The 19,240-nt window shown below is 40.0% G+C and overlaps 1 protein-coding gene across 2 annotated transcripts in view; it reads right to left on the minus strand.

Annotated features, from left to right (window-relative positions):
* Positions 1-16,057: 16,057 nt before the first annotated feature.
* The window catches only part of METTL4 (methyltransferase like 4), a 36,501-nt gene continuing 33,318 nt past the window's right edge, over positions 16,058-19,240 (minus strand). The window contains exon 9 of one of the 2 annotated variants that reach the window (XM_023228472.2): positions 16,058-17,703. In XM_023228472.2, the coding sequence (XP_023084240.1) occupies positions 17,558-17,703 (146 nt within the window). In that variant the 3' untranslated portion in view covers positions 16,058-17,557. The remainder of the gene's footprint in view (positions 17,704-19,240) is intronic. The other variant, XM_023228473.3, reaches the window with a different exon arrangement.

A 19,240-nucleotide genomic window follows, 5' to 3' on the forward strand; every position in this document is an offset into this window, starting at 1 on the left:
CACGGCAGCCTCCACCTCCCGGGTTCAAGCAATTCTCCTGCCTCAGCCTCCCCAGTAGCTGGGACTACAGGCAGGCGACCATACCCTGTTATCTTTTGTATTTTAGTAGAGGCGCGGTTTCACCATGTTGGCAGGCTGGTCTCCAACTCCTGACCTCAGGTGATCCACCCACCTTGGCCTCCCAAAGTGCTGGGATTACAGGCGTGAGCCATCGTGCCCGGTCCAGGAATACCTTCTTTCTCTGGCCACGATTTTGTGTCGCTTGTTTTGCTCCCAATGAAACAGAAATTATATAAGTGATCAAATTTGTCCAAAGACTTTAGTCTTTATTTCCTACCAAATGCAGGGCCTAGTAGTTTCGCCCGCGCAATTCCTACACTTCCGCCTGAAAGGTGAGATTCTACGACCACCTACACGTCCCGGACGTGAGAGGCAGCGACACTCCCTCAGCAATGAGTTTCTTGGGTGAGTGATAGAGGGACGGTGCTTGACCTTGACAATCAGGCATCTGTATGTGTGACCAGGCGGTCTTGTGCAGGTAGGGCAGAGGTGGAAGTAGGGGTAGGGAGAGAAGAGTGTCCCCATCCCTTTAGCTGTTTCACTCAGCCAAGAAGTTATGATTCCAGCTGTGAGTCTACCGGTAATTTTCTCTTACCTTCCATGGGCTACTGAAGGAAACATATATAAAGCAAATAATCATGATTATGAAATGTAAGAGCTTTTAGCAGGAGATGAGTAGACTTTCCACATTTTCTCATGTTCCCACCTCTGGGAAGGGGCACAAAGGACCAAGTTTACATCACGTAAGCACTGCAGGTCACAATTATCTCTAGGCATCCCATCTGCTTTCCATGAGAAGGAAATATCGTTTCCTGAGTGTCCAGTCCCACGCAGCAGATTTTCTCAAGGTCTATCTCCCTCATCTATATATAATCATTTTGTCTCTGCATCAGGCACTTCACTTCTTGGTCTCAGCTTCACTTCCAGCAGCAGTAAACTTACATACGACTAATTATGAGAATTAATACCTCGAACTCCAACGAGCTTGGTTTTGAACCTGTGGAATCCTTAGCCAGGATGAGCATCCCTGTTAATCTATAGAATGCATGCCTGTAGGAAGTCCAAAGCACACAGCAGAAGGCCTGGCAAAAATGTCAGACAATGAAGGGGATGGCTTGAGAAGGGGCTGCAGGCCTGAAGCCTTGCTGGAATAGCCTCGCCGGAAAGGACAGAGGCCTACAGAGACCGACACTTCAGGGGTGTGGACGATGGCAGGGCTAAGAGACAGAGGGAGATTATCTAGTCACAGCTGTGGCTGGAACACATTCCAGGTGACTGTGCTGACACAGAGGAAAGTGTCGAGAGCTGCCCGAAACAGATTAGCCTTTGTTAGTGCAATCCAGGAAGAGCTCTCCAACCCGCAGAGGGCTGTCTGGGCTCTGACGGGAACATTGGCTTAAAGGTTTTATGCTTCAGCAAAATACAGGTGTTAGTGGACTGGGTTGCCAGGGGAGGGTGAGGCCTATATCAGAATGGAAGTAACCAACTTCCAGTGACCTTTTAAGAAGAAGGCAAAGCAAAATGCCACCATGGCCATGCTATCTGTCCTCACACTCAAACTCACATGCCTCCTGTTGCACTTTTATCTTTTACACTTAAGTTTTCTATCATTTTGTTACTATTCTATACTCTGTAATCCAGCAATTATAAATTGTAAACCCAGGAGGCCAAGGACCGTGTCTGTCTTGTTCCACACTACATCCCCTTGGACTATGTGCTAAGTAGATATATTTAAAATATATGCTCAGCTACTGAAGAAACTAGATTGTTGACCCGAGTGCCAAATACTTTATCATCATATCTTCCACTCTATCAAGATGCACTAAAAAGCTAAAAACTTCTAAAATATTCCCATGTCATATTTTGATCCTTTTTCTTGGGTATGTACAAAACAATTATGTCACAGATTAAAAATTTAAAGTGGGCCAGGCGCAGTGGCTCACAGCTGTAATCCCAGCACTTTGGGAGACCGAGGTAGGTGGATCACCAAGGTCAGGAGTTCAAGACCAGCCTGACCAATATGGTGAAACCCCATCTCTATTAAAAATACAAAAATTAGCCAGGTGTGGTGGCACGCACCTGTAGTCCCAGCTACTCAGGAGGCTGAGGCAGGAGAATCGCTTGAACCCAGGAGGCAGAGATTGCAGTGAGTCGAGATTGTGCCACTGCACTCCAGCCTGGGTGACAGAGCAAGACCCCATCTCAAAAAAAAAAAAAAAAAATATAAAGTGAACTCCAACATTTGAAATGACAAGTAGAATACTGAGAATGTTGTAAAAATAAAGTCTATCAATACGCAAAATCCCCTGGGTCTCAGTGAGGTGGAGACAAGCTTCAGATATGCATCCCTGTGGGCACTATGTTTCTATCATGTGAATGCACTCTTCACTATATTTGTGCAGACATGGGATGGTATATGACTATCAGAACAATAGTAGTTGTATAATTTTTAACAAAATTGTCTTGGTACAGTTCGAGATCAGCCTGGGTAACATGATGAGATCCATTCTCTACAAAAATACATAAATTAGCCATGTGTGGTGTGTGGTGGCATGCACCTGTAGCCCCAGCTACTTGGGAGACTGAGAGGTGGGAGGGTTCCTTAAGCCTGGGAGGTTGAGGCTGCAGTGAGCCATAATCACCCCCAATGCACTCCCACTTGGGCAACAGAGAAAGACCCTGTCTCAAAAAAAAAAAAAAAATCGTCTTGATATTTATAGGAGAAAGTTTTCTAACACATTTATTTCCACAGGTATTCCATCATTAAACTATGGAACACTGAAAAAAAAATGACATGAAAAGCCTGAATGATATAAGAAATTCAGTAAGATCCTAATTAAAATAAATGTTGCATAATAGCCATTCTTACCAATATATGTATTTTATAAAATGCTTATGAATACTTTAGAGAATCAGGGCACAGATTTGTAGTCCTTAAACACTACAGAAAATAATTATTTCTATGTGCAAAACAACTGACAATGTTCTCTTAGTATTGTAAGTTGTACCACTTTAGCAACTCTAAATTATTTGAAAACCATACATTTACAACTGAGCTAATATTATAGAATAGCTTGTGGGGTTATTGAAATCATTCACTTTCTCTAGTTAATAAATATGGAAGAAAATCATTCTACTTAAGAAAAGATTTCCCCCCATGAAGAAAGCATGAGTATCCACTTTTTTAGGAACCAGCCTATCTTTAACTGTCTTCCAATCTTCCTTTTTTGTATTTTTTTTATTTTTTGAGATGGAGTCTTGCTCTGTCGCCAGGCTGGAGTGCAGTGGCATGATCTCGGCTCACTGCAACCTCTGCCTCCCGAGTTCAAGTGACTCTCCTGCCTCAGCCTCCCGAGTAGCTGGGACTACAGGCACGCACCACCATATCTGGCTAATTTTTGTATTTTTAGTAGAGACAGGGTTTCAGCATGTTGGCCAAGATGGTCTCGATCTCCTGACCTCATGATCCGCCTGCCTCGGCCTCCAAAACTGCTGGGACTACAGGTGTGAGCCACTGTGCCCAGTCAACTGTCTTCCAATCTTTCTATTCCACTGACATGCCTGTTTCTTAGGAAAGTTATGAACATTATTGCAATATTACATTTTCTTAAATATTTCTATAGGTCTGAATCCTCTATTAATCCCCACCTTCTGGAAAACTCTTACTTCCATTTGGGAGAAAGGAGAAGAGGGTTGAGACCTGACCGTCACTGTGGGTAAAACGGTAGACAAGTCACTTAACCCCTCCGGGCCTCATTTGTAAAAGAGGGATGTATAATAATGTAAATAATGTCTGCCCCACAGAGTTGTGAGGACAAATAAGATACTGCATGTAGAAGTCCTTTGTAAACTGCACAACTGTACAAACACACTAATGCATTATGTCTGGCAACTAAAATTTCCACTCACTCCATCAAAAACTTCCCTTCCCTACATTAACCTTCAACTTTAATACAAACATTTCCAATCCAGCATTAAACACATCTTTCTCAAGTTCCTACCATGCATGAAGCACGGTGCTAGGAGCTAAAGATCCAAAAGGGAAGAGTCAGGGAGGAGGCTGAAAACTGCATGAGCTCAGCTATCCCATTGTGTGTAACAGAATAGAACAACCTTGAGACATGTTGTGTACAAGCATAATAAAAATGCTTGACTTTGAGAGTTTTTTCTCTCTTTATGTTCTTTTACTTAATAACTTTCAGAAATTTCAAGAGAGCAAACATCTATTTTCTGAAATTAAAAGCTTTTAGAGTACCAAGCTTACGATAGAACATTGTGTCCTCGGCCGGGCGCGGTGGCTCAAGCCTGTAATCCCAGCACTTTGGGAGGCCGAGACGGGTGGATCACGAGGTCGGGAGATCGAGACCATCCTGGCTAACACGGTGAAACCCCGTCTCTACTGAAAAATACAAAAAATTAGCCGGGCGAGGTGGTGGCGCCTGTAGTCCCAGCTACTCGGGAGGCTGAGGCAGGAGAATGGTGTAAACCCGGGAGGTGGAGCTTGCAGTGAGCTGAGATCCGGCCACTGCACTCCAGCCTGGGCCACAGAGCGAGACTCCTTCTCAAAAAAAAAAAAAAAAAAAAAAAGAACATTGTGTCCTCAGAGACAATAAACCATCTGTCCTATCAATATGTTTAAAATCGTAGTGTGATATAATGCCAAATATAGTATATTTCTCAGTCTTAACAAATGGAAAGGTTGACAGAGTCTCAAGGCCCTGATTCCTCCATGGACTGCCCAACTCCATCATAGGTCCAAGAGTGAGTTTTAGAACCTTGTCTGTTGTAAGCTTGGACAGATCAAGCGTAATGCAAAGACCACTTTGTCTAGAGTTAGGCTTGGGCTGGCCTGTCCATGTGTCCTCTGGGCCCTGCCATATTGCCTGCTGGGCTTTCCAAGGCACCCTCCCAAGTGAAAGAGGTACCCCTGGGCCCTTCTTTCTAGCCATTGGAGAGAAGAGACAAGAGGGAAACAGAAAGAAAGAGAAGGAAAAGAAAGGAGAAAGGAAAAGATCCAAAAGTAAATGGCCACCCCCAAAACGTAACATGTGAAGAAAAGCACTTTTAGCTTCTTCATACTTCCCTCTGAAACTTTCCACTTTATGCCAAGTTCCACCCCATGGTGTGGATACATGGACCTGAGGACTTCATTCTAGATCAAGCTTCTTTTCTCTGGGAGGGAGGAAGGGGCAAGTATGAGTTCAACTGGGCTCTTACTCCCGTGCCTTCTGCCATGAGAAAGTCATGTCCTATTCAAGGCTGTTCCTCTGGCCTGAGACACTGAATGAGAAGATGTACATAGTGTCTGAATCTGACCTGTGATCTGAAGCAGAACCATGCCAGCCAACCCGCACCTACAAACATATAGAGTGAGAAATAAATCATGTTAATGTAAACCACTGAGATTTTGAAGTGGTTTACTGTTACACAGTATAACGCAGCAAACACTACCGAATTAATCTCCCAAAATAAGGCATGCAACAACTGTGTTTGCCCTACTAGTCCTCAGCTGACACAATCGAGTCAATAACTTAATTGTAGCCTCTTCTGGCTTTCCATCTCCCAAAATCTTTTTAATGTCCCATAAAGCCCTTGTGATTTGGACACCATTACTAATAGGTAAAAACCAATTTTACCTATTAGACTTTTACAGAACATTCCAACTAACAACAGCAGAATACTATTTTTCTAAATACATATGAAATAGTCACCAAAATAAACCATATGCTGGGTGATAAAATAAGTCTCAATGAATTTTAAAAGAGATTTAAATTTATGCTTGAAATTTAACCAAAATCTCAACTGTGGCCTTGGGCAAGTCATTTAATTTCTTATTACCTCTGTAAAGCAGGCTAACAACATTGCTTCACAAATGTTATAAAGATTAAATTATTTCCTGAATAAAAGTTCTTAATCAGTGTCTGATACATGACAGCTGATAGTGCTGATTTTGTCATTATCATTATCCTTAACTTGCGTTAAAGACCTCCCAAACTCAGTCAAGAACTGCTTATCAGTTAATTCCAAAGAAAAGCCCTCACTGGAAAGCCATTATCTTCAGCAAACCAGTACAGGAACAGAAAAACAAACACCACATGTTCTCACTTATAAGTGGGAGCTGAACAATGAGAACACATGGATACAGGGAGGGGAACAACATACACTGTGGCCTGCTGTGGGAGGGAATGCAGAGGGAGAGAATTAGGGAAAAGAGCTAAGGCATGCTGGGCTTAATACCTAGGTGATGGGTTGATAGGTACAGCAAACCACCATGGCACATGTTTACCTATGTGACAAACCTGGACGTCCTGCACATGTACCCCAGAACTTAAAAAACGAAAATAAATATAAAAAACAAAAAAAAAAAAAAAAAAAAGAATAGCCTTCAAATATATATGCGTATATCAATAATCGTGGTGATCTTAATCAAGCTGAAGACTGAAACACAGGAATTTTTTTGCATCTATCATCAATATTTTGGCCTCAAGACAATCAATTTCAATTCTCATATCAATGTAAAATTATTAATTTACATGTCATTGCAGATAATGCAAAAGCAAAGCTAATCCACTCAGGTGAATCAGAATCTCATTTTCAGCACTGAAGTTCCCTAGGCTCATACGTCTGCTTCAATTTTTCAATTAAAAAGGTTTTCTTCAATTTAGAATATACTGTCTTTAAAGTTTCCATCAATCTAAGGCACTCAAAAAAGGAAAAGGTCATTGAGATGGTATGGCAAATGAGAAAGAATGAAGTGACAACAAAATGCAAGAGCTAAAGGACTCAGAGAAAATAAGAAAATGAGGCCGGGCGCGGTGGCTCACACCTATAATCCCAGCACTTTGGGTGGCCAAGGCAGGCGGATCACCTGAGGTCGGGAGTTCGAGACCAGCCTTACCAACATGGAGAAACCCCATCTCTACTAAAAATACAAAATTAGCCAGGCATGGTGGTGCATGCCTGTAATCCCAGCTACTCGGGGAAGCTGAGGCAGAAGAATCCCTTGAACCTGGGGGATGGAGGCTGTGGTGAGCTGAGATTGTGCCATTGCACTCCAGCCTGGGCTACAAGAGCGAAACTCCATCTCAAAAAATACAAAAACAAGAGAACCTAGACTTAAACCTCACACCTCATAAAAAAAAAATCAAAATTATGATGGACTCAAATACAAAACATGAAACGTTTTTATAAAATAGGAGAAAATATTCATGACCTAGGGATGGGCAAAGAGTTCTTAGACTTAACACCAAAAATATAATCAATAAAAGGAAACATTTATGAATTGGACTTCATTGAAATTAAAATATTTATTCTGTGAATGGGTCGGGCACGGTGGTTCACACCTGTGATCCCAGCACTGTGGGAGGCCAAGGCGGGCGGGTCACGATGTCAGGAGATGGAGACCATGCTGGCTAACACGGTGAAATCCCGTCTCCACTAAAAATAATAATACAAAAAATTAGCTGGGCGCGGTGGCGAGCGCCTGTAGTCCCAGCTACTCAGGAGTCTGAGGCAGGAGAATGGCCTGAACCCGGGAGGCGGAGCTTGCAGTGAGCCGAGATCGCACCACTGCACTCCAGCCTGGGCGACAGAGCGAGACTCCGTCCCCCATGTGACTGTACAACCCTTCGCTGACACCTTGGAAAACCAAAGGGTCAGAGTGTTCAGCCTCACAGAATATCCTTCCAAGAGATTAAAAGTGTTCCTAATAAATCTGCTCAATCAATACAGAGGACCTATAGGAAATTTAAGAGCACTGGCCCTCAGCCATCTCAGCAGAAGCCCAAAGAACAGAGGGATTATCTTGAAAAGATCTGTGGATTCGGCTCTAGTCTGATTGTGTGAATCCCAATGAATTCCAAGCAAGATCCACAAGGTCCTTGAGAATTGTAGAACAGCAGAAAACTTGGCCTAAAAGGGAGAGAAAGTATGAGATGAAAAGAAGGCTGTCAGATCTCCAAAACTCTACATACAGGAAACAGGTTGAAAAAAGAACTCAGATGCAAGCATATGCTGTCTTTCATAGAAAAGGAAGGATATCTCAGAGGATGGAACCAAACATCCAGAGGGTTGAACCAAGAGTTCAAAAGATGAAGCCAAGAGACCAAAGGGCAGAACTAAGAGTCACGGATTAATGCCAGGCCTTGAAATCTAATCAAGGAATTCTGCCTGGAGTTACCTGGCTGGATTTAAAAATTGCTTCAAACCAGTGAGGTTTTTTTCATCCATTTTCTCTTTTTTAATTGGTATGGCTGTAATTTTTATCCTATGCCTATTCCACTATTGTTATTTTAGGAATGTTGGGGGCAGGTACCACTTGCAAATGGAGAGGAATTTTTCCCAGGAGCTATACTTAATGGATTACACCAAAACCCTCTGTTCTCACCTAACTTAGGTGATTCAGATGATGAGATTTGGGACTTTTGAGCTGATGAGATTCTGAATTTTGAACTGATGCCGTAATGGCAGGAATGATACCCTTGAGAACCTTGGGAAAACTGAATGTATTGCATGTGTGAGATGAACACGGATTACTGGCAGCCAGACATGAGGCAGTGGTAGGTAAAATTCTAAGAATGGCTCCCAGTGTCCTTCATGTTTGTATAATCCTCTCCCTGATAAATGTGTTTGGAACCTGTAAATATGATGAAATATCACTCCTGTGATTATGTTACATTATATTAGAAAAGAGCGATTATTCAGGTGGGCCCAATCTAATCACAAAACTCTAAAAGTAGAGAGTTTTCTCTAGATTGTTACATAAGGGGAAGTCAGAGAAATTCAAAGGATAAGAAAGACTCGAGTAGTGCTATTGAGGCTGTGATGATGGAGAGCACCATGGGCAAGGCCTGGAGAGCAGCCTCTAGGAGCTGAGAGTGACTCCCAGTCAACAGCCAGAAGGAACTGGGCACCTCAGTCCTACAACCACACAGGACTGCATTCTGCTATCAATGTGAAAGAGCATGAAAACAGATTCTTCGCCAGAGCCTCCACTTAAGAGCCCAGCCCAGCCAATGCCTTACCTTTGGCCTTGTGAGATCCTAAGAAGTAAAACTCAGCCCAGACTGCCCAGGACTTCTGACCTAAAAACTGTGAGCTACTAATGGGTGCTGTTTTAAGCCATTATGATTGTGGTAACTTGTTATATCAGCAGTAGAAGAGTACTACATGAATAGATTAAATGTGGCACATCCATACAACTGAATACTACTCACCAATAAAGAGGGATGAATTATTGATACACAAAACAGAAGATCTCAAAATAATTATGCTAATTGTAAGTTAGGCCCCAAGAAACAGTGCATGCCATATAATTTCATCTATGTAAAATCCTAGAAAATGCACAAAACTCTAGTACAGAAAGCAGATCAGTAATTTCCTAGAGATGGGATAGGGAAAGGCAATTAGGGAGAGATGGATTATAAAAGATCATCAGAAAATTTTGAGTGGTAATGTTTATTTTGTTTGTGATGGTGGTTTCACAAGGTATACACATAAGTAAAAACTCATTGAACTGTACATTTTAAATAAGTGCAACTTATTATATATCAATTATACCTCTGTAAAAATAATAAAAAATAAGCCTCCTAGATGACTGTAGAGAAGAAACCCAAATACCAGTTTCATTCAAAAAGTGGAGAATGCACACAAGCAGGTTAAAAAAAAAAACCTCACTTAATTTCATCCCTAGTTCTGTTATATTGACAAAACAAATTGTATGCATTAATACCTTCTAAATTTCCAGCAAACAATTTTTTTTTCTTTTTTTTTTTTTGAGACAGAGTCTCGCTCTGTTGCCCAGGCTGGAGTGCAGTGGCCGGATCTCAGCTCACTGCAAGCTCTGCCTCCCAGGTTCATGCCATTCTCCTGTCTCAGCCTCCTGAGTAGCTGGGACTACAGGCGCCCGCCACCTCACCTGGCTAGTTTTTTTTTTTTTTTTTGTATTTTTTAGTAGAGACGGGGTTTCACCATGTTAGCCAGGATGGTCTCGATCTCCTGACCTCATGATCCACCCATCTCAGCCTCCCAAAGTGCTAGGATTACAGGCTTGAGCCACTGCGCCCGGCCCAATTTTTTTTTTTTTTTTTTAGTTAGAGTCTCGCTCTGTTACCCAGACTGGAGTGCAGTGGCACAGTCTCTGCTCATTGCAACCTCCGCCTCCCAGATTCAAGCAATCCTCCTGCCTCAGCCCCCCTAGTAGCTGGGATTACAGGCACATACCACCATGCCCAGCTAATTTTTGTATTTTTTTTTAGTAGAGACAGGGTTTCGCCATGTTGGCCAGGCTGGTCTCGAACTCCTGACCTCAGGTGATCCACCCACCTCGGCCTCCCAAAATGCTGGGATTACAGGCGTGAGCCACCATGCCCAGCCAGGAAACAGATTTTTTAGAGAACAAAATTCTTCCTTTGCAACTTTTCTGAACCAGCATATTTTAGCTGCCTACTGTCTAGTAACAACAATATGGCTACTACCTACAGTTAGGAAATCAACGAAAATTTAATCAGGACACAGTTCCCACTCTCCTTTTCTCATACTGCTTAACAATCTCTAAGTGACCTGCTTCTCTAAACTTCTGCATCGCTTTCCATCTATTTCACAACTCTCAGTGTTTGACTGTATTCCATGGCTTGTTACCTGTTTCTTACAGGAACCTTGTATACTCAATTAAATTCTAAGATACTTGAAGGCCAAGAATCAGTTCATTCATTGATTAAATATTGGCAGTTCCAGGTATGTTGGTGTAGGGCAGGAAAATGTAATTTTCCCTCAACCTTTCTAAGTTCTTGGCTGGGACCCCGTAGTGAAAGACAGATTAACAAAAGAAAAACAAACAGAAGCTTATTAACATGTATATATCATATACATGGGAGACACCCAGGGAATTAGTAATCCTCAAAGAGGTGGCTTAGAACCCTGGCTTATATAGCATCTGTATTAGCCCATTCTCACACTGCTAGGAAGAAATACCTGAGACTGGGAAATTTATAAAGAAAAGAGGTTTAATTGACTCATAGTTCCACATGGCTGGGGAGGCCTCAGGAAACTTACAATCATGGTGGACAGCATCTCTTCACAGGGCAGCAGGAGAGAGAATGAGTACAAGCAGGGGAAATGCCAGGCTTATAAAACCATCAGATAGCATGAGACTCGCTCATTATCATGAGAACAGCACGGGAGATACCACCCTCATGATTCAATTACCTCCACCTGGTCCCACCCTTGACCTATGGGGATTATGGGGTTTACAATTCAAGGTGAGATTTAGATGAGGACACACAGCCAAACCAGATCAGCATCTTCAACAAAGAATAATACATTTTTAGACAAGTGAAAAGACAAAGGAAAAGGACCTTGAGACTCACAAGGCAGGAAACTTGAAAGGCAAATAAATGGGAAACTAATGGTAAAGGCAGAATGGTTAAATCTAGCTAATTAAAAAAAATGCAGTACCTCATATAGTTATCATTTTTATGGCAAAAGGATAAAAATGTACAATGTTATCTGTCAATTTAAAAAAACAAAATTGTAAAAATAACCAGCTACTTAGTAAAGTTTATCATATAGATTCCTCTGTGCTGTCTCTGGGATAAGGATCTACAGTCTGGTGATTCACATTTGTCCTTCCTTGTAGAGAAGGAAGGGACACCTTTGTCAATTTTTGTCTTGCTTTCAGGCAAATGGGTGGTGGGGGGACAGAGAGATTTTCTTATATCTACTCCTTCTCAATTGCCTTTAGTTCAAAATAATCCTCACACCAAAGTGGCACATTTTGGGGTGCATATTCTGCTACTCTTCGTCGGAATAAGGAAAAAATAATAATTAGTCCTACCTCCGATAATTTATTAAGGGAGGAAAAAGGGAAGAAAGAAAGAAAGGAGGAAGGGAGGAATGGAAGAAGGGAGGGAGGGAAGAAGGGGGGAGAGGAGGGAGGAGAGGCAAATGAAGAGAGAGGTATAGATATAGATATCGATGATATAGATATAAATTTGTTCTACGTATTCTAAAAGAAGCATGCAAAATGCTCACTTTGATAATAATTACCTCTGACTATAAAATAGGAGGTTTCACAGAGGTTACAGAGGTGAAAAATAATTTAGAAACTCTTTGGTACTTTTGCATATTTTCCATAAGCCTAAAACTAGTCCAAAATAAGGTTTTTTTTTTAAGTGGGTCATGAAATTAGAGGTGTTGCCAGGAAGACTGTAATTTTTTTTAAATGGGCAAATATGGAATACCTGCTAGGTTATTAGGTCCTATGCTAATCACATTCAATTATTTCATTTCATCCTCAAAATAATTCTATAATTATTTTGATATAAGAAGGCCCAAAGATTAGCCGTCTTATTCCTTAGAAAAAGGAAGTTCAAGATAATATAGTTTAATTGCTGAAAGTCACTCAGAAGCTAAATATATCAAGATTCAACATGTAGATCTAGCTGATCTCAAAGTCTAGCTAGTTTTTTCCTGGCAGAGAAAGTACCATGAGCAAAAGCAGAGGCCTCAATCAGGTAACAGCATATAGTCCAGTCTGATTAACATTCAGGGTACATGTGGACAGTGTTGGGAGAAGCAATTTAAAAGCAGGTGGGGAACCATGTTTTTCTTTAATGATATTGACTAAAAACAGTTTTAATACTGCAACCACTCTGTTTGCCTTACCCATCGTCTGAAGGTTTCCCATTGTCAGCTACCCAACAACCAGGCCAACATTTTATCTGAGAAAATAAATTAGTTTTCCTAATGCTCTCCACTACTAGGTATCAGTGTGCTTGTATATGGCTCCAGGGACTTGGATGGATACTGAAAAATCTAAGAGGTCCCAGTCAAGTTCACAGAAGTCCCAGGAGGTCTAGGTTAACCCCCTAGGAATATTTAGGGGGAAAAGGCTGGTTGTGAAGTTATCATGGTAGTTCTGACTTACTTTCAACCTGGTGCAGACAGGTCAATAGAGCTGTGAATTTAATCAAGACCCCATCTGGAGTTATGAGTTGGCCCATATATCCAAACACTGGTATCAGATCACCATAAATTATCTGCACTTGTACTTGTGTTACTTATTCCCTTTTCTAACTACCCATACAGCCTCAAATCCAGTTGAATATTTTGCAGAAGAGCTTCCTTAAAATGTGAGCTTAAAATGGCTCATCTGATTGAGCTGTTAAATACAATGGCATGGTAAAAATGCCTATGGCTTATGTCAAAGGGTTATGTCAGATTCTGAGTGATTCTGAGTTGACTGAGGCTATCAGTTCAACCAATGTCACTAAAATCTCTAACAAAAAATACTGTGTTAATAACACAAGAATGATGATGTGGTATACTGAGAAAGGTATGTTTGGGTGATTACATATGAACCATTCTACATTTGCCCCAGGCCATACAATGAACCTCTGATTAGTAGTTGATGGACCTACTATTAAGATCTGAAGTTCATCAGCAAACATGATGTAACAAAAAGTCCCTTAATTTAGGAACCAGAACAGACTTCAAGTCTTGGTTATTAACCTTATGAGTAGCCTCTGTGAACCTATTCCCTCATTATACCTACACCTTCGTAAGATTGTTTTGAAGATAAAGTGAAACAATTGAAGCAAAAGAACTCTAGTAACCACAGAACAGTGCCAACAGTGCTGTGGTGCTTACCAAGGTATGGTAGGCCAATGGTGCATGACATGAATCAAATGAGGTAAATCGGACAGCATCTTCAGGGAAGGGAAGGTCCTCTGAAGTGATTATAATCCTCTCAATCCCATCAGGAGAAAAACCAGCATCTGCCTGAAGCTGAATACATAAAAACGCTCAAAAGATATGTGTCTCTTGGGTAGTAAGTCTGAGACGGTAAGATTTGGGAGCCCACGATTCTCTTGTGAGAATGAGTTTGCATCATAGTATTTAGAGGACTAGAACAGGACAAGGTAAAGAGAGCCTCCTGCAAGGACAGAGCAAAGGCAGAACTAAAGCTATACCCAGATCTAGATCCAGACTTATATCCCCAGTGTCATGGACTAGGCTGAAGGCCACTGGCCCAAGGTTGGCATTCAAGAGAAGAAACCTATCCCATTGGTGCCTTTCAGACCATCTGCAGAAATAGGCCTTCTTTACTTGGTCTGTGCCTTACCAACTGGAAAATTCCCTGGGTGGCAAATAAAGATCAACTTCCTAACACCTGCAGCAAAGTGTAATACATCTATTTTGAACCAAATTTATGTGGCATGGGCCTGAAGTCTCTGAACATGGAAGAAACATCATCGCTAAAAGGCGACCTATTTAGCACCTGTGGAATTCAACAAAGAGCAATGTAGACTAGCTACACAGCTTGGTCAACATGGCAGGAGGCAATCAAAACACGAAGCCCAAAGCCACATGGTGGCCCTTGTTTTAATTTGTTTCTTAAGCAGGACCACAATGGGAGAGGAGATTTCACAGCTTCCTCATGTATGAAATCAGGTGCAGGTTACGAACAAGAAACAGAGTAAGAAAAAAAGGATGTTTAGACAGAAAAACTGTATGGGCAGTTTAATATGCTCGGGCAAAGGGATGGAACTAACATTTAACTTCCAGTGTGTTCCCTGAATGAGATTCCAGACTGTGATAAGAACTTTTTGACCTGAAATTAAAAAAAAAAAAAAAAAGTGTCACATTTTTGGAGTGCTTAAAACATTCCAAGCACTATTACAAGTGCCTTGCAGGTATTAACTCATTTAATCCTCATAATAACCCTATAAGGTAGTATTATTATCACCTATATGCATGAATGGACACCAAGGCCTAAAGATTTAATTAACTTGCTCAAAGTCAAGTCAGTTGGGTTCAAACCTACACAAGTTGGCTTTAGATTACACTGACTGTGCCACACTGAACTTAGTGACTTAGGTACAAAAAAGACCCTGTGTCTACAGTGGCCAAAAGAAAAACTGGGTCAAACTTTGACTAGACGGCACAAATAAAGGCTGAGGAAGAAAGTAGGACGAATGATAAAAAGGATTAAGTTTTTTAAAGAGAATCTGTTTCCAAGAGTAGTTGTGCTTTTTTGTGTTTTGTGTTGTGATTTTACTCCACTGGATCTCATGTAGAAGGGTGAAAGAGTGTCAGAGAAAGGCCAAGAATTCCAAGGATATGACGTCATGAGGCACAATTCCCCCAGTTTCTTGAGTGGTATTAGCAGTTAAGCACGCAAAGGCAAAAGAGCTCGATGGGGAAAGCTAGAGTGTAATCCTATCACTTGAGAGATCCTTAGTCATTTGCTCAGTTTTCCATGTTTTCACATAAAATACAGCATGGGCTATGGAGTCAGCAAACTGCATCCTAGTTTTGAAACTTGCTGTGTGTTTACAGACAAAATAGTTCCCTGGGCTTCAGCTTTCTCAACTATTAAATGAAGGTTGTATCTATCTCTCAGGGTTATGCAAGGATTATATGCAGTAAGTAAAAAGCATAGCACAGAGTAACATATACTACTTAACAAATGTTAGCTGCACCCCTTTGCCTAAGCATTATTACCAAGAGTCCTAAAAGACTTTAAGCCTATGAAAAGAATGTGATAGAAAAAAAAACCCACAAAATTCTTACAAGTTATAAAAATAATATAGGAAGCTCTGAATGAAAATGCTCTAAAATATGTAAGTCCAACAGGTCAGCTGGCTAAACCAACTGTAATAATAAAGTCAAAGTTTGATGTTCATACTCCTTCATTTTTGTTCTCACAAGGTGTGTTATTGTTAAAATTTGCAGACTCATCCTTTGTTTAAAAAGGAGTCCAATAATTAAACTGGTGTTAAAACAAGGTCCAAAGGTTTTACAGCTTTGGAGCAGAGCTAAAACTATAGCTCTTGCAACGTGAGTGACAGACTATTGAATTAAGACTCTCTCTTTTTCCTTTCAGTACCAGTATTTATGACACAAAAATGAAAGTCGAAAAACTTGGTGAGGATAAATTGTTCCCACAAAGTATATAAAATCTATAAATATTAAAAGAAGCTGGAAAGAATTCAAATGAGATCGTGAGAAGTTTGCTTCACGTTTAATACCTTTTCCCTTCTAAATAACAAGTTAGAATAGCTCCATAAACACAAAATTAAGCCTCTGATACTAAACTCCACACGCTCAAAGGATGAACAAACTTCAAAAATAACATATTTTTCTTTGACAAAATCAGTAAAATTGGCAAGCTTGTCAAAGAATCATTTCAGTCTAACATTTTACTTAGTGGATAAATATTTGTCGACAATCTGTAAATAGTATAAATGCTTTTCTCAAAATGCTAAGTGAAAGAAGCCAGGCACAATAGATGACATACTACAGGATGATTCCATTTATATGAAATTCTCAAACAGCAGAACTAATGATAGAAAGCAAACCACTGTTTGCCAGGGGCCAAGGATAGGAGCAGGGGATTGACTGCAAAAGAAAAAATGAGACGTTTTCGGGGTGAAGAAAGTGTTCTGTATCACGATCACTGTGGCAGACAGACAACTGTATATATTGTTTTCAAAATTCACTGAATTCGACACTGAAAATTGGAGAATTTTGTGAAAATTATACCTCAATTTTTTAAAAATACACATAAATCAATATGCATTTCAAAGAATAATTTCAGTCAAAATATTTTACTTGGTAGACAAATATTAATGTGTAGAAAATCTATAAATAATATTTTTTTCACAATCACAGTGTTTACTTGCTTCCATGTTTATTATAAGGAATAGCTTTTCATTTTCTTCTAGAAAAGCAAAACCCAGAAGTGCTTGGAAAGTGACCTTGAATACAATTTAAAACCCTACAAAAATGCTGTATAAACTCAGAATACTAATACAGTACTTGGCAGGTCTTTGAATATTTTTTCCAGAACGTTATAGTATACCTAACAGTATACCAAGGTTGCAAATTCAGGTCATACAAGGGCCAAGTGGATGACATAAGTGAGCAGTACAGCGGCAGTGGTACTGTGGCAAAGTGGAGAGCACAAGGCTCTTTCCAAGTGAGCCAGCACCACTAGGTCCTGCAGACTGATGCCAGGAAAGTACAGAGGCCTCGGTGTAGCCAGAGTCTCTGATGTTTAAAAAAGAAGCAGAAATCTGAACTTTAATGTGAAATATGCCCATTTTTTAGAATAATGGTTCTAAACGTTTTTTACAGCACTACATGGGCCACACAAAACACATCCATAGATAGGATTATGACCTCTGGTCCACGGTGTATGTTTTCTTTTTCAATAGCATGGTCTTTTTCAATAGCATGGTCTTGCCATCTTTGTAACTGCTTACCACTTAATTTGTATAGTCTAGAACAACATAGAATGTTAGTGCATCTCAAGTAAAATTCATCTCAAAATTACATGAAGGCTAGTCACTTCTGGTCCCTTACTGAAAAAAAAAAAAGCCCTGTTTATATTTTAAGAATATGGGTTAGTAACAAAATAAAAAAAGTGAGTTAGAATGAAGGGAAAAGTGGTGAGGAAACAATGAAGAAACCACTACTTTAATCAAGATCATAGTCAGCTTCCAGACTCCAGAGCAATAAAATAATCCACATGCTGAAATTTGAGAACTTCATTGCCCCAACTAGTCCAACCTGGCTGTAAATTTCGAGCAAACAATTCCAAATATTCCCCATCTGGCTTGATGTAGTCTTTTAAAACCTCTGTTTAAAAAAGAGAAAAAACACAAAAATTATTATTGAGGAAGGAATGCATTTCCTTTTAGCAGTTAAGAGTAGAAAGGGAGAAATGTTTCATTTTGTTCTTAAAAGACAGCAAATTAATTTCAAGGATTTCATCACAGGCTTTACTATTTATAGTTAGCCATTTAAAATAAGTACACTTGAGAATGGGAAAAATACCCTCTGAACTTCCATAGTCCTAGTTTACTGGTTTTCATTTGCAGATGAGAAATGAGGACTTTAACACCTACATAGGTGACTTTTCAGTTTTCTGATACTGCTGATATATCTCCTGAGTACTAACTTTATTTATTTATTTATTTTTTATTTTTATTATTTTTTTTTTTTGAGACAGAGTCTCGCACTGTCACCCAGGCTGGAGTGCAATGGTGCAATCTCAGCTCACTGCAATCTCCACCTCCCAGGTTCAAGCAATTCTCCTATCTCAGCCTCCCAAGTAGCTGAGATTACAGGCACACATCGCCACTCCTGGCTAATTTTTTGTATTTTAGTAGAGAAGGGGTTTCACGGTGTTCCCCAGGCTGGTCTCAAACTCCTGAGCTCAGGCAATCCACTCGCCTCGGCCTCCCAAAGTGCTAGGATTACAGGCGGGAGCCACTGCACCCAGCCAATTTATTTTTAATAAATATAATCCATACATGAAAAAGAGCTCTACAAAAATTCAAAAACAACCCATTTTTAAAAAACAAGATAAAATAAAAGTCTCTCTGCAATATAAACTTCAATAAAATAATAATAAATGAAGAGCTGGATATAAACAGAAATACTGAGAATAACTAACATTTAAATAACTAGCCCCCTTAGCAATAAGTTGGTAGCACTAAGAACATTTCTTCATTTTCAAATCATAGATCCTGCTTTACCTAAGATTTCATCATGGTATTTCCACAGTTAAGTATTCCTTGTATTATTCAATGTATTAATAACTACTGAACATTGTATTTTGTTGGGGAAAGAGCTGTAGGCTAAAGAGCTGTTGTCTACGCTAAAAGAGAGAAAAGAAGGACACAGAAACTTTTGAAAAGCACATGTTCTCACCCAATTGGATGACAAATACTTAAATCAATTTAATCTTGATCATGCTGCTGGTTAGCTATGCTAACCACCTAATAGGAATTTGGTATAAAATTCAGATAAGAAAAATCACTAGAAAAGGTAAAATATGGTTCATAATTGCTATGTAAGATTGAGCTTGGAAGAAACCTATCAAATTTCCTTTAGGAATGATAAGGGTTCTTTAAGAATACTAGAGATAGGTAAGGTTTAAAAGAGAATATATCATTTTAGGTTTCATCATGTTCTTCAGTTACTCCCCACAGCAAAATACTTGTTCATCTGTCAGAAAGCACTGGTCCTGTTTAGCAAAAATCAAAGAAGAATTAAAAGGTTCACTGTCTATAATTCAAGTGAACTCAAATTTGGGCTTTGATGGGTTCTAGGAGATGCTGGCATGAAGGCTTCTAACCCTTTCAAAAGTACATAAATTAAATGCTACTAA

This window comes from Piliocolobus tephrosceles, chromosome 18 (assembly GCF_002776525.5).
Source record: "Piliocolobus tephrosceles isolate RC106 chromosome 18, ASM277652v3, whole genome shotgun sequence".
Taxonomy (NCBI): Eukaryota; Metazoa; Chordata; class Mammalia; order Primates; family Cercopithecidae; genus Piliocolobus; species Piliocolobus tephrosceles.